This window comes from Pseudopipra pipra, chromosome 3, assembly GCF_036250125.1.
Source record: "Pseudopipra pipra isolate bDixPip1 chromosome 3, bDixPip1.hap1, whole genome shotgun sequence".
NCBI lineage: Eukaryota > Metazoa > Chordata > Aves > Passeriformes > Pipridae > Pseudopipra > Pseudopipra pipra.
In genome coordinates this window covers 39,274,733-39,296,971 of record NC_087551.1, presented here as the reverse complement: position 1 = coordinate 39,296,971, position 22,239 = coordinate 39,274,733, and the positions used below count along the sequence as shown (strand labels likewise).

General features: G+C 37.5%; 1 protein-coding gene across 4 annotated transcripts in view; it reads left to right on the top strand.

The window, feature by feature from the left end:
- The window catches only part of RYR2 (ryanodine receptor 2), a 394,356-nt gene that overhangs the window by 152,488 nt on the left and 219,629 nt on the right, over positions 1 to 22,239 (top strand). For all 4 annotated transcript variants that reach the window (XM_064648733.1, XM_064648734.1, XM_064648732.1 and 1 more), the window contains 3 exons: positions 10,542 to 10,616; positions 11,359 to 11,437; positions 12,531 to 12,643. In XM_064648733.1, coding sequence (XP_064504803.1) covers positions 10,542 to 10,616; positions 11,359 to 11,437; positions 12,531 to 12,643 — 267 coding nt within the window. The remainder of the gene's footprint in view (positions 1 to 10,541; positions 10,617 to 11,358; positions 11,438 to 12,530; positions 12,644 to 22,239) is intronic.

Here is a 22,239-nt window from a genome sequence, read left to right as displayed (position 1 = left end):
AATTATTACCAAAAGGGGCTTCTCCTCTCCACTAGCTGTTTAGTTGCCTTACGCTAAATTAATCTGAGTTTGTATTTTGTCATGAAGTGTATTAAGTCTAGTTCAGATAGAGTTCATTTTCCTCATAGCAACCTAAAAGGAGAAGATGCAAAAAACGAGCTCGAGAGTCAGAGACACATCCTCATAGAGGTACAGGCAATGCTCTAACTTTATTCCAAAAATACACACATTATCAAGGGTCCTACAGGGTTCACACGCTCTGTTCTAACTTTCTATTGGTTACATTCACTTTCACACACTATATCTGTAACTTTATTGGCTCTATTAGTCAAGGCACATTTTCAGGCCCCCCCATCTTCTGGTTTCTCACATCCTGGATAACAACCTCCTTCTTTGTTTTCCTCTATGCAGCTTTCTGATATCTGCTGCTCAAGGACACACATCTGCTGCTGGAGAACACAGGTCCCTGCCGTCCGGCACGCAGGCCGGATTGTGCAAGCAGGCCTGATGCAGAATATGTCCTGCATCATCTAAGATTTTCTCAACAATTCCCCCTTTTTCTTTTGCACAATCCAGGCCTGACTGATGGTCTTTTGCTTGGTTCATCTCTTTGTTCCATGTGGTTCTTGAGAACTTTTATTTTGCAAATGAAACTTCATTTAACTCAGGGTTATGTGCCTCCCACTCTTTATCCAAAGGTGCTTATGCATATGTAAGGTAATATGGTTTACGCATTTGTGAGCAAAACCAGAATATATTAATAATCATATATTCATACATTCATATCCATACATTCACACAACTTTCATGCGTGATGGCCATCACTTCATGCTCTCACACAAACATACTTTTGAGTTGTATTTTGCTGTGTTTTCTGGTTGTGAACTGAGAAATTATCATTCTTGTGTTTTGCCCTCATCTGAGTAAGATCTAATTATGCATTTCTTGTTTTTATGAAAGTATAACTTGGAAAACATAAACATATTTCTGCTTCACGTTCAATTCAAAACCCAAATACATACAAACATTCTTATAGTTTAAAGATAAATATATACTCATATTTTTAAAGCAAAACACACACTTCTCTATGCAAATGGGCTTTTGGACTTCAAAGAGAACTTGTCAATAGTCACTACAAAAACTTCAAAAGCTCCTCTTCTCCACCATGTTTAAAACAATTCTGGCTATTTAGGCAAGCAACCTCAAGTAACAGTCAGCAAGACCATTTCATGAACTTATCTTTCCTCACTCTCCCCCCCCCCTTTTTTTTTTTTTTTTTTTTTTTTTTTGTACTGAAATTAAACTGTTAGGTTAGTTGTTGCATAAATAAAAAGCTTAGCTTTGTTGACTTTGAACTTAGTGTCCTGTGCAAGGACAGGTCTTTATATGATTTGCCTGTGGCATGCTGTATCTCAGGGGTCTGTCTTATCATCATCTTCTTTTTCACTGTTTCTGTCAAATGTTTTTGGAGAGTTGTCAACTAATAGCAAAATGCCAATTAATCTCAAGTTATACAAGATGGTTGTGTCAGGGATGAAGTTCCCGTCTATCAGCGTTTGCATCATCCAGTTAAGCACAAATACATTCCCACCGCATGGTCTGTGGTTGGACCATGCCATTGTTGAACAAGTTAAGCAGCATATTGATGAAAAACAAGGAAAACAACATAGAATATCTACAATAAAGGACTAATAGTAAAAGGGTAGACAATAATATCTTTGCAACCATATCCATTTTTAGTGAAGAGATCAGAATAGGCTCTAGCTGTTCCTGCTTCATTGGGTCAGCCAGGGTCACTTGCATGCTATGCCGTGGTTGCAGGTAATCATAATCTCTTTGCAGTCAGCATACAGGGGGTCAGCATCCTACTGTTGAATGTAGATGTAATCTCCAAGTTGGAATAGATGAACAGGAGTGTTTAATCTCACGGGTTCGGATTACAGAATGAATCTGTGGAATTTCTGCAAAATAGAGCCTAGACTATTAAACAATTTTCACAAAAGAATTTCAAATTTTCCCCAATCAGAAGATTGCAAAGTTGCAGCCTCTATAAAGCAGGAGGGTTCTACACCCCCCCTTTTTTTTTTTTTTTTTTTTTTTTTTTTTTGAGTTCGGCCAGAGGAGGTCTCCTACTCAGTTGCTCGGCAACAAACTATCTCTATTGTGTGAGCCACTAACACCTTATCTCTTTATCTGCTAAGGCAAAGGCAAAGTTTTGCAAGAGGGCTTTTTATCCTTTTTGTCAAAACCCTGCTTTTTTTTGTTTGTTTGTTTTCTGAATACGATGTTTTTTCAGAAAGGTTTTATAGGGGTAAAATACAGCTAAGAATAAGGCATTTCACTAAGATTTTCGTACAAATACTCATTTCCCGGAAAAATTCCCTAAAACTGTCTGCAGACTAGCTTGCAGGTAAACGCAAGTCTTTGGGTTTAAGTTACCTACGAGTGAGTAGAAGGACTAAAGAGAGAGATTTCGCTTTTAACAACACCGTGAGCGCCCAACGACACACCGGACAGACAACAGAGTCAACACGAGAGTTAACAGAAACACGGGAAAGCAGCCTTCTAGCCTGCTCCCCTTCTCAACAAGAAGTGATACTTTTCCGGGGTTGCTCCATCCCTGTTTCCCTCTGGGGCCGCTCCTGGTTTGTTGTTGGTTTTTTTTTTTTTTTTTTTTTTTTTTTTTCTTGCACCGCTGCGGCCGGGCTGCTCTCCTGCCGGCTCTCGGGTACTCCTGCTTTACCCCCGCGGTGCTGCCTCGCCCTACTCTGCTACGCCGTGAGAGTCTTCCGGTCATAGCGTCTCTCTGGTGTTCGTCTGCACCACGATTCTGCACGGGGTGGCGGCGGCCACGGTTCGAATTCACACGGTTCGGTCGGGGCAGTGTGTGCCAGGCCGCGACGCACTCCCCCCTTCAGCAGGATGACTACACGGCCGAGAAGTTTCGCAGTAGCAGCGAGGGTTTTCAAGTCCCAAAGTCTATCTCCCAAACCCCGCCATTCCTCAAAGGCGAAAAGGAGAGGGGGCACTTTAAAGAAACCGTTTTCACAGGTCCAAGCAATAAGCTTGTCAAACACCTTCTCAGCTACTGTTTCACCTTGCTTAGCAAGGATAGCTAACAGCAGCTTTTTAGCTGCAGCAAACTCCGATTCCATGCTTGCAGCAAATGACAGGGGGAAGGTAGCGACCCTTCCTACCTCGGTTCGCGCCGACTGGCCCACGACCGAAACGCCTCTGTCCAGCTTCTATCAGCCTCTCACGTCTCCCACCGCGTCTCACCGCAAGGAGATCAACCGGCTCAGCCTCTCGCGTCTCCGACCGCGTCTCACCGCAAGGAGATCAACCGGCTAACCGCATTCTTCTACCGTTTCGCGCTTTTTATCACCTTTTCGGGCGCCAGATAAAAGGAGAAGATGCAAAAAACGAGCTCGAGAGTCAGAGACACATCCTCATAGAGGTACAGGCAATGCTCTAACTTTATTCCAAAAATACACACATTATCAAGGGTCCTACAGGGTTCACACGCTCTGTTCTAACTTTCTATTGGTTACATTCACTTTCACACACTATATCTGTAACTTTATTGGCTCTATTAGTCAAGGCACATTTTCAGGCCCCCCCATCTTCTGGTTTCTCACATCCTGGATAACAACCTCCTTCTTTGTTTTCCTCTATGCAGCTTTCTGATATCTGCTGCTCAAGGACACACATCTGCTGCTGGAGAACACAGGTCCCTGCCGTCCGGCACGCAGGCCGGATTGTGCAAGCAGGCCTGATGCAGAATATGTCCTGCATCATCTAAGATTTTCTCAACAGCAGCCCTCACAGTGCTGTGCTTTGCATTGGTATCTGGAAAAGTGTCAGTGATACACCGGTGTTTTGGCTACCGCTGAGCAGTGCTGGCACAGCATCAGCACTGTTTCTCCAGCATTCTGCCCCTCCATCAGTAGACTGGGGGTGGGCAAGATCTTTGGAGGGGACACAGCTAGGACAGCTGACCCAAACTGACCAAAGGGATATTCCATACCATATGATGTCAGCTCAGATATAAAAGCTAAGAAAAGGAGGAAGTGGAGATATTCATTATTTACATTTGCCTTCTGGAGCAACCACTACATGTGCTTTAGCCATGCTTCTTGGGAAGTGGCCAGACATTGCCTGATGCAAGGAAGTAGCAAATAAAATCTTTGGGTTTTTTCCTTTACTTGTGCACATGCATGACTTTTCACTTTGGGTTTAGCAAACTGCCTTATCTTGACCTACAAGTTGTTTTCCATCTTACTTTCTCTCCCCTGTTCAGCTGAGAAGGGGGAGTGACTTGGACACTTGGCATCCAGCCAAGGTCAACCTACCACATCAAGAATTATTTTTTAGTTTTTCGTAGACTGTAATGGATCATGGTGGTATTAAGAGAACAGGCCTTCCTGTATTTTCCAGCTGGCTGTTTCCTAGTGTCAGCAAGAAGCTCTCGTTAGTCATCTAACTTGCACTCAGTGTTAAAAAATTTAGACCATGTGTAATTGTGGGGAATAAGAGGTCTCATCAACCTGTGGTGGTCTCCTATTCTAGGCAGCTTGTAGGATTGCATAATTGCCAATTTTAGATAAATACTGGCCTCCATCAACATTGTTCTAGAACAGATTAAGAAACTGCATATTAATAATTAAAGCAATAACTGAGTAGTTTTTACATTGCTATGGAAATATTTTGAGTATCATCTCCTCTATGTAAATGGTTGTACCATGCAAATATTTCTGTGTAGAACCACAGTGAGATGGTTTTAGACTGTGGGACATCCTTCCCTCCTGTTCCTCACAGTTCCTTTTAGTCTCTTCCTGATTTCTTTCACTTCCTTGCTAATTCTGCCTTCTCCTGAGGGATAATTCAAAAGCTTTCAAGATCTGCATTTATTCCACATTCTTCCAGTAGTTTTCACTGTATCTTAAGGTTGCTTAAATGGAGACCTTTAATGAAAGAAGTTCCTGAAGAACTGCATTCGCAGTTTTCTTTTTAAAGAACTAGCTGAGATTAAATACTTATATTAGCCTGCTGGTTAAAAAACTTTCATCAGCATCTTGATAAAGGCATTGATGCCAACAGCCTTACATCCCTGATCTTGACACAGGTTGTTTCTGACTGGGAACAGCATAGTCCAGGGCCTAAATGTAGTTTTACTCAAAATATGTGGTAGTTGATTTTTTTCAAGCCAATACATGTGGTCAGACTCAGATTTCCTATTTGACTTTTCTTCCTAATGGATCAAAACCACAACTTCAGAATGTAATGAATTCTCCTGCATGAAAAATTTGACAGCTGCAATGTGGGTCCCAGGGAAGGGAGCTGGAGAAGGTTCCATCACTGGAGAAACGTAGTTTTTTTACATATAATTCCGGAGAGCTTCCATCACTGGTGGGTGCAGTTTCCTGCTTGGTTTATTTTTGTGGTGGTGATGGTTTTTAATTTAAAAGGGTTCATAGCAGGTAACTGTAGTACATTCTGTGTTTAATTCCATACTTCTGCTTATACATTTAATTTTAAATCTAGATTTAGAAATAGAATTTTTTTTCATAATTTTGTAGTTTTCTAACAGTACAAATGTTAGAAATAAACTACTGAACTTCATGAAACTTAGATCATACTCATGATGGAGAAAATAATGCCTTTGCATTTATATTTACAAGTGTTTTTATGGATAGGTGTCCTCTGTTTAACATGCTGTTGTCTCTAGCATCTGTTTTATGCTTAAGTTGGCCAACATTAGTGTGCTTCATTTTAATGAAGTGTGAGTACTCAGTGCTTTAAGGGACATTGTTTTACTCCAGTGTACATATGAAACAGCCACTAATTTTACAGTCACATACTAATACATAAAAGTCATATTTGAATTTTTTGATGTTATCTTGCAGTATTTGCCTTGGAAAACACTTTTGAAGAAAAACAGGGAGCATGTTGCTTCTTTTACCGTACAGCTTCTGTACATGCTTTCCCATATTAAAAGTGTTCAGTGCCATGAAAGTAGTTGTGTAGTATTTTTTTAGAAACCCATTTAGAGCAAATATTGAGTGGTCCTAAGTTCCATCTAGAGTGCTAGGGCTGCATCTGGGGTGCAGAGGAAATACGAGGCTGAGCAGCTGATTGCAATTAGGTCATGATTTACCATTACAGTAAGTTATATGGATTGCATTTTTGAAGGATTTGCTACTGATGTCTTGTCATTTATTTTTTCATTTGATTTTTTTTTAGAATTTTTATCTTTTTAGTCCATCAAAGCTATTTTTCCCTACAATTTACTCTTTGTACTGTCATTTTCCCTATAGCACATTTCAGTAATTCCATTCCACTGATACGGACCCATGATGGAATGAAGCAGGAAAAGCCATTACATTGTTTTAAAAAGTCACTGCGTTATCTCGTATGACTTTTTCTAGAGTGTGAATCAGTTCCTGTGTTCTTGTGACACATTCAGTATTTTTAAATTGCTTTCGTGGGTGACTAGATTTGTTTGAATAGCCATGTGCTAAATGCAATTGCTGTCATGCTTTCTCAAGCACTGGATTTCTGAATAATGACAATGTTACAGAAACTTTGTCTGTACACAAGCTGAAGTAACTGTCTTAAGTACATGCTTTTGCGTGATTGTCTTTCTCTGGTACCTCCCTGAAGCTCTTAGCTGTTTTCCTTTTCTCACACATTTGAAGATTGTGTAGACCTGTGAAGAAAAGTCAGCAAAGAAACATGAGCATTTACTTGCAGTAGAGTACTCACTGGTCTAAGAAATGTTTTACTCTAGTAGAAATAAGGCTGTTCTTTTGAAAAGAATAGAAAGGTAATGGCTATCTGACTCGAAATCATGGATGCCACAAAGCTATTCACCAGCCTCTAAAAAGTCTCATTTTGAGGTTCCCAGAAGCACAGATGGTTCCAAAACACTTATTTGATGTCACCTTGATTAATTTCCTGCAGCTTCTCATGTGAATCCAGGAGTGTAGCAGTGCAGCCGTAGGCACAGCAGTGCAGGTGCTACTGTGTGAATTGTTTGTTCTGTCAGATGATTACATGTCTGTATCTATGACAGTCAAGTATATACAAAATTACACAGATATAAAAGGTTTTTTTAAGTCAAGTATAACATATCTTACTGTAGCATTGGTATTCACAGTAAAATAGATATTTTTTCATTCAATCTAATTATAAATATGTTATTTCATGTCATGGTACTTCCATTGTTTGCACAGTTTACTACATAGTTTACAGGTTGTAGTGTTTGAGTGCCTTTTGGTGTTTTAATTCTCTTTCTATTAAGATAACAAGGAAAAATAAATATTTCCCAATTTTAACTTATTTTCCTTTATTTTTGTTTCAAGATAACACTCTTTACATCAAATTAAATAGCTCAGATCTTAGTAATCTAGTCTCATTGCCTGGTTTAGCAATGTATTGACCTTGAAAGCTGTTTATATATTTTGAATGCTAATTTCTTTAGCTCTAATTCTTGTTGTTATATCCTCAACTGCCTTTTCCTTGGAAATGACTTATCATTTATTAGATGACTCCAAATTAATCTTGTATTCCAGCTGCAGAAATATTGGATTAGAGATGGGCAGTTTATGTGAAGTTTTCACAATTGTTGTAAATTTGCCCCATGTGCTTTCAATCTCAATTTATTGTCTTTAGTGTTTGCCAGTTCTGAAGGCTTTTCAAGTCTTACTCTAAATCCCAGATTCTTGGGGGATAAAATAAGAAGAGTTTTGTGTTACTATAATTGATCCTCCTGAATGGAAGAACTTCAGTGGTGAGTTCTTCTTTGAACACAAATATATTTTTGTCCATGCTGGTTTTATTCGAGGAATGTATTGTTAAACTTAGAAATTACTCTGAAAATTGGAAATTAAAAACATAAAGAAAATAAGGCTCATGATAAATAATGTAGTTGTTAGCAAATTGCTTGCGTTATAATGCCATTCATATATTTGTGCAAAAATCTGTGGGCGTAATGGATTGAATTAGTCAGCACTGTGGCTTCCAAGAAGTCTTACTTGCAGAGTTTTCTGAAATTTTTTTATTATTGCAATATTAGTAGAAACTTGGTAAAACTTCAGTGGCAGATTTCATCTTGGATTTTGCAACTTTGCCATAATAGTCCAGTTGTTAACTTTTAAATTTATTTTAATTTTTTTTTAACATGTGGAAAATTTGCAGCTCTCTGCTGGAAATAGAATGGATCATTTTGAAAATCAAGGATTCTTTCAGTAGACAATCATGGTCCAACCGCTACTTCCTATGCAGTTTCTGGCATAAAGATAAATGCTGAGTATTTAGTTATGAAATGAGCCATTAAAATAGGAAATGAACTTATAGGTATGTACATATCCTGGAAGACAAGCTCCAAAATGGAAGGAAATGGAAGGCAGTTTTATAGAACCAGCTTTCTTTTCTAGCCTTTCTGTATTTTTCTTTGTCATCTTTTCAATTCACCCCCCCAGCATGGATGGTTTAATTATGATTTCCTCTCAGAAACCTCTGGGTGGGAAATTCTTAAAATGTTTTTTTGCAACTCTGTTTTCCATCAAAGAAACTAACAGCAAACTTGCTTGGATTTTTTAATGGGCAAAATAATATTGGTTAAAAAGAATTACTTTAGTCCTCGTAGAAAAATTTTCTAAAACCACTCTGCAATTTTTCACAGGAGTGATTGAAGTTGTTTTGAGCCAACCTTTTTACTGTTCAGCTACAAGGGAGCATTTAACAAAATAAGTGCTAGACAGACAAACCAATATGGCCAAAGTAAGGGCAAACTAACATTGCTGTGATTTTGTTGGTCACACTACTCCTCTCATCTTTTGTACAAAAGGCAACTAAATCTTTATGTTATATCAAATTTATGAATAGTAACACAGAATAATTTTGATTAAAATATTGGTGAAATGCTGGTAGGGCAGTATGTTCACAGCATTTTTTTCTCTTTTCCCCAGTGTGATGAGCAGCAGACATTCGTCTTTGGCACAGTGGGCCTGACATTATCAAATGTCTTGTTCTTTCCTTGTGCCTTTGGAAAATGGGGTGGTATTAATGGTAGTTCAAAGCTAAGCCTTCATATCTTACTGTCAAGACTGTGTCTGTGACAAACTCCATGACTTTGATTCTTTCTCAGTACAAATTCATGTCATTCAGTCTTCCAGAGAGATTACTGAATGTTCCTCCCTGCATTTTGACTGCTATGCAGTTTGCTTAAAGTCAAAATATACCTTGTGTCCATCAAAGTGCTCTTTTCTCAATAAAGATAAAAGTCTGAAACTTTTGGCAGTTTCTTAAAAGTGCTAAAATTATTATTTTTTAAGTGCTCACTTTTTCACCACCTATTCCTATTATGTTTTTCTTGACCAAGTAACTCAAAGATCAACAAATGCAAATGCATAAAAGATAAAGCAAGGCAATGAGTAAACAAGGAGGGGAAATAATTGTGTGTTACCATCATAGCCAGTTAAACTGATCTTCAGCACTGAAGTGTAGTTGCCAGAGACATGAGATAGTATGATAGTGTCTAGTTTATTCTGTAATGAATCTGATGCTCCAATCAAACAGAAGGTCAGTCTACTGTGGTAGAAGAAGGGATATAAATACTGTATTTGAGAGATTAAATTAGGAATCCTATGTGAAAGAATAATGCTGCTCGTGGAATTGTCACATTTATAGACTCATAAAATATGTATTTATCAATACTTCTTGATGGGTGTGGTGTGCATAATGTTACATGAGTTGTTCTGTCAAATATGAGCTTAGGCTCTTGACAGTGTCTTGTCAGACAATCTCTGCTCCTGTCCAGTGCCAGTCTTCTGCATCCCAGTCTAAGGAATATGTAAATCTTCAGCAAAAGTTGAAGCATTGCTCATGCTTTAACAAGATTTATTTATTCTTTCATGAGTAGTTAAACTGATTATTGATTAGTAGAAACTGTATTGAAAATTGTGGAAATTGTGGTTGTAGTTTCTTAGGATAAAAGTGAATTTTATTACTTTTAATTTTTTTTCACTCGAAATTCATGCTGCGTTTCTCAAGAGGAACAATTACTTGGGCATGATTTCTGACTTTTCATAATCCCCAAATACTTTTGAGTTAGCTTACCTGTCCTAGCAGATAAAGAATTCTGTCTGATAAGCAGCGGAGGACAAGGAGTCTACAGGCTGATGTTCTTCAATGTGCTTGATTAATACTTTCTGGCAAAATAGGGGGAATATTTCAGAATGTCCTCACTCTGCATATCTTTATATAAAAGTAAATAATTTAGAGGGAAAATAGGTGAATATGGAGAGATTTAACAATACGTAAGTGTGTAGAAGGTAGTATGACACATCAAAGCTGCTCTTCTCTAGAACTGCCTGCTTTCAGCCCAAGGAGGAAGGATTCAAGATTCTAGAACATATTTTATACCAAATAGGTGATGGTACAAAGTACTCAATTTTCTCTCATTTTTCTTCCTTTCTTTCTCAAAAGGCCTCATTTTATTATGACATACCACTATATTATTTCTTTTTATCTTTCAGTCTGCACAAGGTGGTGGTCACCGAACGCTACTCTACGGGCATGCAATCTTGCTGCGCCATTCCTACAGCGGCATGGTATGTAACAGGAGTTGTGAGCAGCAATGATTTCTTTTCTGTATGAAAGTTATGTTTGAAAGTGCCCACCCTACTGCCACTTACTGATATCTGGAGAGTTATTCACATCAAAGAGGCGTTTTACTCATGGTTACTGGAAACCTTTGTGAAGGGTAGATGCTTGGAAATACAAAACTGAGCTGGTTGTATCTGGGCAAGTGCTAAAACTAAGTCTGGCTCCCACAGTGATGAATCTTCTGTTCATCAGTCTGTTGGTGAATTCTCATTCCTTTTGCCTTGAATATTCCATATTGCATAAGCTTTGACTGAAGCAACAGCTGGCATCTTGCTGTCAACCTGAGCATATTTGAAGGCTGAATGGAAAAGGAAGTTCCTTCTTGCATGTATTTTAGACAGAAGTCTTAGTCTTCAGTTCCTTGATGAATTATATAGGTTCCAAACTCCTTAACTACAGATGAGGCTTCATGGAGTTGAAATGTGATTCAACTAATTCCTTTATTTTCACTCTCACTATTTCCTGTCTCAGTGGAAAGATAGCTTGGATAGATTGAGAGGTTATTTTAGAACATATATCTTTGTCAAGTCTCCTTGAGTGCCATTCGGTTATCAGGTATACACATTCTTGAAAGTAACTAGTGGGGATAATCTAAGAATAGTTAATCCTGTGTTAGTAGGTTTTTATATTTTAGTGGATTATCAGAAGTGAGCAGAACAAGTTCTGTACGCTTTTTTCTTTTGATAGTATCTATGCTGCCTCTCTACATCTCGATCTTCAATGGATAAGCTGGCATTTGACGTAGGATTGCAAGAGGACACAACAGGTAAACGTTAGTTAAAAAGACTAGATAATGAAGAATACTTTCAGTCTAAAATCAGAAGAGACCTATGGATAAATCTCATAAAAAGTAAGATTTTTTTAAGACCTAAAGAAACCAAACAATATTTTCTTGTTTAAATATTCAGTATCTTTATGTTTTCTAATAGGTTATTTAATTTCTTTTCTATGAGATATAAATATGTCTACTTATATTTAAATATAAATTTATATTAGTGAATATAACTAAAGGAATATTCCCAAGTTTTAATTCCTGTAGAAGCCTTTCACTGAAATTTTTTTTAAAAATGTATTATTTTAATAAAAATTCTATTAAAGCTTTAAACTATTGGTGACTTGGATTTATTTTAATTTTTTAAAGACTAATACTGCTTCTTGCAATGCAATCGATTTGGTGTAATTGTAGTTAGATGTAAGTTTGCTTGTTTTTTAAAGTCTTCTTCTAACTAGGAGTAGTAAGGCTAAAAACTGCAATAGTTGACCAATTTCAAGATCAAAGAGTTCTCTTCTGAAAAGCAAGCTTTTTGTTCAGGAAGCATATCAGAAAGTAAGGTTTGTTGTGGGAACAGAATTTTTGACTCATAAATATTAGAGACACTAGCAATCAGTACAAGTTGAAGAACAGATTTGAATTTGAATTTATGAGATCTATCAAATATCATTTTAAGCAGTATTGTAAATGGTTATTTTCATTGCCCTTAGTGATGGTTTGCTCTGTTTCTTTGTCCTAATTCTCAGCAGAATATTCTTTGATGTCTTTTTCAGAATCTGTTAAGAAGGTGACTGTGAATCTTTAGCAAAAGCAGCCTGGACCAGGTTGCCTAAAGAACACAGAGCTGCCTCCTTACTCTTGGCATCACTGTTCCAGAGGTCTTAGTTGTCTTCTTATGTGTACTATTTCCAGCTGAGTTTCTGACAAGGTGGTGCAGGAGTGATAGTAGTTACTGAAAACACATGAACATTTGATTTAACAAACTGAAAACTGGATCAAACTTTAGGGCTGAGATAGGTGTGAAAGTAATGTCTGTAAGATTGGGCCTTTTCTTTCTCATTTATTTCCTTACTTAATATTGATATAGGTGAGGCATGCTGGTGGACCATACATCCTGCTTCCAAGCAACGATCAGAAGGAGAAAAAGTGCGTGTTGGAGATGATCTTATTTTAGTCAGTGTCTCTTCAGAAAGATATTTGGTAAGTTATGTAACAATACCTGTACGGTTCTTCTATAGAAAAAAAAACCAGTTACAGAAAGTGTTGTAATAAAGTGTGGTTTACATTTCCACCTCCCAGAAGTAAAACTTAAGGTGTTTAAACTGTTCTTTTTATACTATTTTGCAACACAGGACACTGAAGGTCTGGAAAGTGCGACTTCAATATATGGCTAACCTAATTTGTGTCCATTTCAGTAATGGAATAGAAGTTGAAAAATTTACTAATCATGAAAACAAGGAAACACTGAAAAAAAAAAATCTGTCCAAATTGCACAATTGAGATGTTTAGAATCCCTTTGAGTGTTCTGAGGTTAACAATGCTGTTACATATAAATTAAAGCTTGTTACCATAATTTTATTAGGATTATGTACAGTTTAATATGTAGAGCTACTGACACATCATAATTAAATATAATTAAAATACTTAATATTGAATATAGTTGAAATATTTTAAAAATTTCTGTGGTAGCTGGTTCTTATCACTGGTTTAAATAACTTTTTTCATCTAAGTATCTCCCATTCTTTCTGTGATGAAACTCTTCCACACATTAACATGAATTTCTTTTGGAATTCTTGGTGTTGCTAACACCTGAACTATTCTTTATGGTAAAGGAAGTTCAAAATAAGAAGAAAACAATTCTGCTGGAGGCTTTTGAAAAATCAGCTGTAGTGATTTGGCAAAACAACCTAAAAATAGAATCTCTAAACAAGAGCTGTTTTGAGTTTATCAAAAACTTTTTCAGATCTGGGAGGGCCACAAAGATGGTGAAGGGTCGAGAGGTGAAGCCCTATGAGGAGTGGCTGATGAACAGCCCTATGAACAGTCATTTGTTCTGTTCAGCCTGGAGAAGTGGAGACTGAGGGGAGACCTCACTGCAGTCTACAACTTCCTCGTGAGGAGAAGAGGAGGGGCAGACACTGATCTCTTCTCTGTGGTGACCAGTGACAGGACCCAAGGGAATGGCCTGAGGTTGTGTCAGGGCAGGTTTAAGTTAAATATTGGAAAAGATTCTTCACCCAAGGATTATTTGGCACTGGAACAGGCTCCCCAGGGAAGTGGCGAAAACACTAAGGCTAACAGACTCAAGGAGCACTTGGACAATGCCCTCAGGCATATGGGGCTGTCCTGTGCAGGGCCAAGAGTTGGACTTCACAATCCTTGTGAGTCCCTTCCAACTCAGGATATTCCATGATATCTGCATATAACATTGTTTTATTCACTATTATTAACTTTTTTGTTTTTACTATGAGACATTATTTTTAATTTTTTTTTACAATATTTAGAAAAAAGTGAATAGCTTAATAAGACTTTAATTATACAATTGAAAATGTTCTTCCACTTTTGGAAACACATAGGAAAATGAGAATATAATTATTAGAATATAATTGTAACTTCTACTTAGAAGCTCAGTAACTCATTAAATGAGTTATTTTTTGTAATTACATATTCTGTCAACTTTCTCATCATCTTTGCATTTAAAAATTATTTTAAATAACTACTTTTAGGAGAATTGCAATTCGACTCAGTGGAAAAACAACTTATTGTGGACTAAATTAATGAGAAATCTGATTCATGAAAAGGTTTTATTTAAAGACATTGGGTTTCATTGCATTATTGAATTGGGTTGCTGAAGTTGAATTTTGCTCCAAATAGTATCTCTGTAGGCATATGCCTGAACTTATACTTCCTGCCCTCTAATTAGTAAATCAGCTCAGCTTTTTATATTATTTAGGTTTGTGCATCAACTGTTGATTCTCAAGGCTGTCACATGTAGTTTGATGCAGCAAGATGCGTGATGCTGTCTGCAGAGACTGAGTTTTGTCAACACGTGATGTTAATGTGTATACTTCCTCTGCCATGCAAAATATTAGTATACTAAAAAGAAATTATATTTTCAGTGTAGAGAGAAATGACACTGAAGTATAGTCGTAACATGATTTAGAGCTAGGCTTTAATGAGTATTTATTAAGCCTATTTCAGTTATACGACTCTGGTTTGACAGTAAGAGGAAGCAAGGTTTCAGCAAATTAATTTTGCTCTTACATGCACTCACACATTTTTATAAACAGATGTTTTTCAAGACTAAATTAAGAGCTGATAAACTATGTACCTTCCTAATCATAAAAATATGTTTTTTTTTTCCCTACCTATTCAGTAATTATATTACTGTCATAAAGCAATGAAACTTTTATGAAAATTCAAATAATTGATAAAAACTGTATTAGCCAGTTACAAATAAGTGAATATTTTTCATGAAAGCTGCTTCTTATTGTCTTAATCCATTAGGCCATTTAGAAAAATAACTTGAATAGACATTAAATTTGAAAGTAATACATATATTATAAGTATACATCTAATAATGCATATATTATAAATTGTAAATTTTTTCATATCGAATGCAGTGTCATGTTATAGCTGCTGTTTTCTACAACTCTTAAAGAATGCAGCAACTTACACCTTTTACAATAGTTAGGACTGTGGAGAGCTGAAGTTATTTTTGTGAAGCTGCTTAGAGTGATACCAAACAAACTATTTAATCTAGCTGAGGAATGCTTTTTCTAAGGATGTGGAGTTCCTCAGATGGATCCCTTACCAGAGAATGATGTTCATCAGGATGCTGAAGGATAGGCTTCTGTATACTGTCTACTCTATGGTTAAAACCTTAGGGAAAAGTAAGTTTTCTATCAAATGTTCTGAGTAAATATGCTGTTAGGAATAGAGCTGGAATGTCACCTTTTCATATTGCAATATTGCTCTATGTTTTCAAACAACTCACTAATTCTTTCTGAATGAAGACAAATAGGTTAACCACCCTGGGGCTAAGATGTGCATGTAAAAATAACAGATGAGTAGAGTTCATTCACAGGGCATGGCTTTTTCAAAATGCAGTCAGCTCTTAGCTGAATTTATGTAATGTAAGAGGAGAGCAGAACTGTGTCATATTCATTAGTTAGTCTTCCAGTTTTCTGACTGTAGCTTAATTAATTTAACACTGAGATCATAAATTCACAAAGTCAGTGTAGTCAGTAGATTAGTGTTTATACCTTATTTGGTTGGCTACCCCTATTAAGAAAATATCAGGACTTTGCTATAGTTCCGCTTCCCCACTTTCCACAAAAAAAAATATTTTGGGACAATTGGCTCTGTTTTTTTCCCCAAAGAGTGATCTTTTTACTTGCAGTGAACAAGAGCTAAACTTACAGGAAGATCAGTGTTAAAATCATAAGCTAAAGGTCCAGAGATGTGGACTTTTTACTGTTTGTTGACTCACAACAATATCCCAGGACAAGTCATTCGTTTGTTCTGACTCTAATTATCTACCTATACAATGGAATTTTGGATCCTTATTTTCCTGTGTAGAATTTCTGAGAAAAAGCACTTACGTAAGTGCTTGTGGCATTATATAACGTGTGAGCTGCATTATTGCCAGATACTTCAGAGAGGAAACTTGGCTCTGCTGAACCCTGTTAGCAAAAAGATGTTCTGCTATAAATATTACCACCATTTAAGTTCAAGCTAGAGTTGCTGTATTTCCTTTCTTCAGGCAATGCAGCCTGATAAAGAACAGATGTAATATTTCCAGCAAGTTTCCCCAACCTGTACGTAATAGTATCTACCTTTGCACTGAGGTTTGCCCATGCCTATTAACTAATTATATATCCTAATTTCTTTCAATATTGCCAATTTTTGATAATTTAGAAGTTCAGTTAATTCTAATTTCTTTCAAATTTGTGAAACCTCTGAATAATTTAGTCTTTTTAAACATAATTCAAGAAAAAAACCTTAAACATGAAGTTGAAATACAAAATGCGTAAGTGAAGATAAAACTGAAAATTTTTATCCATGAGACCAGTGTTATTCTGGCTAAGTAGTCAGGAAGGAGGGAAAAAACCCCAACTTTGAATCTGCAGTGCACAGATTTCAGTATAATGCAATAGTTTCTGCACTGTGGTATATATGTAGTTTCTGAGTTGCTGTCTCAGTGACTGCAGTGCTGACCTGCAGCTGCATTATGCAGATCTGTGAACAAATCTTGATATTTGTTTGACTGAAGTGACCTTTTTCTTAAATATTTTTTGACTACTGGAAACTAATATGAAACTAATCTAAAGCTTTCCTTTGAAGTGTAAGCTTTTCCTTGAAGATTTTTATCATGGTTAACTAATGGCAGAGTTCCCTTTCAAAAATAATTTCATCCAAATTGGATCACACTATTTTAAAGGTGGAGCTGATATCTGTCATTACTCCTGAACAGGAGGACAGGTTCCTCAGTATTGCAGAGGCAATGCCTCTGCATCTTCTTGCATCAAATACATTGTTTGTTTTCAACTCTTAGTTTTATTTGTCTTATTTATTATCATATGCTTGGAACAGCTTCTAAATATTTGTGTCATTTGTTGGTGAAATACTACCAGGGAACACAGCAATGTGTGACTTTTCTTTTAAATGTAAAAAAAAAATTATTCTTCTCTTTCAGTTTTTTGTAAAAGTATGAAACTCAGTATTGAACTTTGCTTTCTTATGTGTAAATTCGCAATTCCATAATTCCTTATAGTTCAAAAAATGATAAAAAAGATTTTTTAAAAAAATAGTTTTAATTTGCATAAGCAAACCTGAAATTAGTGGAACCAAGGTAGTGTTGAGCTGCTCTGTTACACTGATCATAATGCAGTTCCCATGGAGTCTTTATACACATAGAAATGTTACTGTGGAGGCTGGTAGAACTTCCCAATAATTAAGGTTGTCAAGCAGCTCTGCCTTATAGAGTCCTGCTTCCAAGTGCTTATAGTCAAGTGCTTGCAATGTGAAAAATCACTTACTAGAAATAGTAGCATCTATTTCTGGTTTTTTCCCCTTGTTTGGTCTTTTTTTATCAGTCTGAGATAATATTTTTTAGTTCCTCCAGAAGAGTTCAGATGTTACTGAGCTCAAACACAGGGAAGAAAAAAAAATCATATCTTTAGGAAAATTAAGCTAATTTTCTTGTGTACTTCTAGGTAACATAAAAGAAATAAAAAGAGAAAGGAATAAAAAGGCAAAAAGCCTCTTCTTGCTTAAGCTTAATGAAGAAACATTCTTCTGAAATAATGGAGATTGGTCATGCCCAGGGAAGATTGTTTAAATTTTCTTTTAGTAGCTAAAAGTCTGATGACTATTTTACATAAGCTAGATCTCTTGTGCCTCCTGTGTGTTAATGAACTGTTTAAACTCCCTCTACAGTGAATAATTAAATACACCCCAACCCTGGTGGGAGTAGATACTCCTTGAAATGGGTTGCTCAAGGCAGGGATGAAGTCAGGCACTGTATTGACAGCTGAGAACTCAGTGTTGTGTGTGCTGCTGGTGATCTGCTGTCATTTAAGATATGTGGAGGAAGAAGCTATGACAAAGTAGAAGGAACAAAAGGCAGGTGATATATCAGTGACAGGAGTGGGACTGAAGCGGGAAGGAGGGAAACTGAGTGGGACTTGATGACTGGCTGAAAGGATTGTCAGCTGAAGACAGGCAGGCAGTAAGGCACTAACAAATTGTCTGGGACAAGAAGATGGTGATGAGCAGTAGGCACCTGCTTGCTGAGGCTCAAAATTTAGGGCAGAAAATCTGTGTGGTTTTAGTAGGGAGAATTGATAAAAAAACCAGTGGAGTGGGACTGGAAATGAAGGATGACAAGAGAGATCTGTAGAGAAGTGGGCTATCTGGGAAGAACCAAACTGCTGGACAAAGATCCAGAGAGAGGAATGTCTTGGGCCAAGAAATGAGAAAAGAATTGATGGTCTGGAGTTATGGTGAGTTTCTGGAAAGAAGTTTAATACTGGTTGATGTGGGAAGAGGTTGAGCAAGAAAAATAGCCTAAAGACCCTGCTTAGGCTTTGTAGGTCTCAGGAGAACCTTCTGAAGCAGGAGAAAGTCCTAATTCTGAGTGATAAGGTAGACTTGTAATTGGGTCAGGAAGCTGGTTTGGCTATGCGAGAGATACAGAATCATAGAATGGCTTGGATTGGAAGGGAACTTAAAGATATTCTAGTTTCAATTCTACTACAGTGGGCAGGGACACTTTCCACTAGACCAGATTGCTCATAGTCCCATCTGACCTGGCCTTGAACACTTCCAGAGATGGGGGGCAACCTGTTCCAGTGCCTCACCACCTTACAGTAAAGAATTTCTTGTGAGAAATGGGTAAAGATTTGGTAAGGAAAAGAATGCTAGAGGCCTGGAGCAATGAGGTGAGATAACTACTATGAACAACTATTCAAGAAACCCATTGTATTAAGGCACAGCAATCACATGTGGTATGCTGACAGCCAATTTCTGTTGAGATTTTTGCGTTAGTTTAAGCGGCAGATGTTTAAAAAATTGCTTTCAAGTTACCCATGTGAACCACAGGTCACTGTCACTGTGGGAATTTTTTACCTTTTTTTTTTTTAAATATAGGAAAATTACATATAAAATTATTTTCTTAAATTTTGAAAAATCACAGGCATTAGAAAATACAAAAATTATGGCACTGGTGTATTTTTATGAAATCTCTTAAGTATACAGTCACACTGACTTTTTATGGAATGTTATTTTAGTGATAATAAAAGTTAGATGGATGTGTCAGGGCTGAGTAGCAGAGAAGATGTGGAATGAAGCAACTTTGAAGATGAAATTTTGAGCTGGGAATTGCATTTGAAAGATGGATGGTATGATGCTTAGTTAATTATTTTCCTGGAGAATTAGATTCTGTATCAGACTGCTGTGGAATTTGCTGAGTAGATCTTCTTGTATACTAGGCTTGCTTTGCAGAGGTCACTACTCATCCCTTACTGGGAATATTCCTTGCTGGAGTCGTGTTTCTCATGTCTCCTCCTTCTGCTAGAGGTTGAAGTCTCAGAGTTTCTCAGTCTTGATACCTGCAACTGAGATGAATGTAAGATTTGCCTTGAATATTAAACTACATATAATGCAGTCTACAGTGGAAATTAAAAAGGTCCCTGTCACCGTAACTTGAGCATCTTAGATTAATGAAAATTTCTTCATGAAATATGTACGTCCATGCCCCATTGGAAAATGGACTATAATGGTACTTTGCGGTTTTGAGAATGCTAATTCATTAATATTTGTTGTATTTTGTGAAATAAAAACAAGAGAAAAGACTGTTAGAAAATTAATAATTTGCTTTTCAAAGCTTTGAGGAATTGACTATATTGAATAAAGCATGAGACTGCATACTGAAGACTGAGGGGAAAACAAAGCACTGAGCAGCTGTTGACAAAGCGAACTCCTTTATTCTGTATATACAATGAGGCAGTACATGGGGAAAAAATTGTACAGGATCATGCCATTGAAGACCGTAATATGATGTGTTCACCAGAAACCATTCTTTTTCCATAGGGTTCTTTGTTTGATGTTTCCTAACTTTCGATGCTCGCCTCTGTAAAATTAATATTTTGTTAATGGAAGCTCTTGTGATTAATTGTACAAAATGGTAATCATTCGGAAGCACAGTAGCCGATGTGCTTCAGGCTTTTCGTGGTTACAGTGCAGAAGGAAAGCTACTATGAAGAGGGGGAATGCAAACTCCCCCCATCTACGCTCTGTGGGTTCCTTATGCTTTCCTGCCATATATCTCCAATTACCCATATTCAGCGATGTGGTAGCTAAGTAGATGGTTTTCGATGGCTGAGTTGTAATGGTAATTTCTGAGTGTCTGTGGGTTTTACCTTCTACTCTCCCTTTGCTGATGGGACATTTATGCTGAGTGGAGGGGCGAGAATTGATTAGTATATTGCTGATAATTCTCTTTCTTTATCAATGAAAAAGTTCTCTTTGCTTTTGAATTTGCTGGCTAACTGTTTAAACTAGTTCAGAGAAATGCAAAGAAACCAGGACTTTGTAGTACTTCAAACCCATTGGAAATTTCTTTTTTTAATGCAAAATATTTTTCCCTCCCTAATTAAAAAAAAAAGGAAAAAAAACAGAAAAAGAGTGTAGTTTGTTTTTTTTAGTTTAGTATTTTAGTTTTCTTTATAGATACAATTACATTATTTTTGACTTATTTCTAAAGATAGAAATATATCTGCTGTGAACATCTTCCAGACTGACCAAGGAAAACTAGAGAAGCATATGAATCCCTCCCTCCCCCACCACACACACTTCGATATATGCGTTCTCAATTGTGAACAGGTACAATTGTGTACCTGTTGTGGGTATTACTCTGCTCTCCATTGCTGGCAAAATCCTGGCAAGAATACTCTTGAACAGACTAATACCCACTATAGCAGAAGGAATTCTACCTGAAAGTCAGTGTGGTTTCAGAGCTAACAGGAGTACCACAGATATGGTGTTTGTTCTCAGGCAACTGCAAGAGAAGTGTAGGGAACAGAACAAAGGTCTCTATGTAACCTTTGTTGACCTCACCAAGGCTTTCGATACTGTGAGCAGAAAAGGTCTGTGGCAGATTTTGGAATGTTTAGGTTGTCCCCTCAAGTTCCTTATAATGATCATCTCACTCCACGAGGATCAGCACGGCCAGGTCAGATGTGGCAATGCACTTTCTGAGCCCTTTCTAATAAAGAATGGTGTGAAACAAGGCTGCGTTCTCGCTCCTACCCTATTCACAGTCTTTTTCAGCATGATGCTCCAAAGGGCCACTGCAGACCTCGAAGATCAGGACGGTATCTGCATTCAATACCGTACTGATGGAAGCCTATTCAACCTAAGGTGACTGAAGGCCCACACTAAGACCTTAAATCATCTTGTCCGGGAGCTGCTTTATGCTGATGACGATGCCCTCGTTGCCCACACAGAAGCAGCTCTGCAGCGTTTAACATCCTGCTTTGCAGATGCTGCTGAGCGCTTTGGACTGGAAGTCAGCTTAAAGAAGACAGAAGTTCTCCATCAACCTGCACCTCAGGAAGTCTTCCATCATCCCCACATCACCATTGGCCAATCAGAGCTCAAATCAGTCCAGCAGTTTAATTACCTAGATAGCCTCATCTCCTCGGATGTTAAGATTGATGGGGAGATAGACAACAGGTTAGCAAAGGCATATAGTGCTTTTGGAAAACTCCACAAAAGAGTATGGCGTAATAAACACTTGAAGAAAAGCACCAAGATCAGTATTTACAAAGCTGTAGTGCTCTTATTGGTTCCGAATCATGGGTCGTCTACCGCCACCACCTGCGTCTCCTAGAACACTTCCATCAACGCTGCCTCCGTACAATCCTAAACATCCACTAGATTATGTGACTAATACATGTGTTCTAGAACAAGCAGCAGTCAGAAGTATTGAGGCCATGTTGCTGAGGACACAGCTGCGTTGGGCAAGACATGTCTCCAGGATGAAGGACCACCGCCTCCCTAAGATCGTACTTTATGGTGAACTTGCCACCGGCTGCCACACGAGAGGAGCCCCGAAGAGGGGATACAAGGACTCCCTGAAACAACATCTCAGCCTTGGCCATATTGATCACCATAACTGGTCTACTCTGGCCTCCAATGGGGAGGTCTGGAGACACACCATCTATAACGCTGCTGATGCCTTTGAGAAAGCACACAGGATCACCCTTGAGGAGAAAAGGCAATGCAGAAAG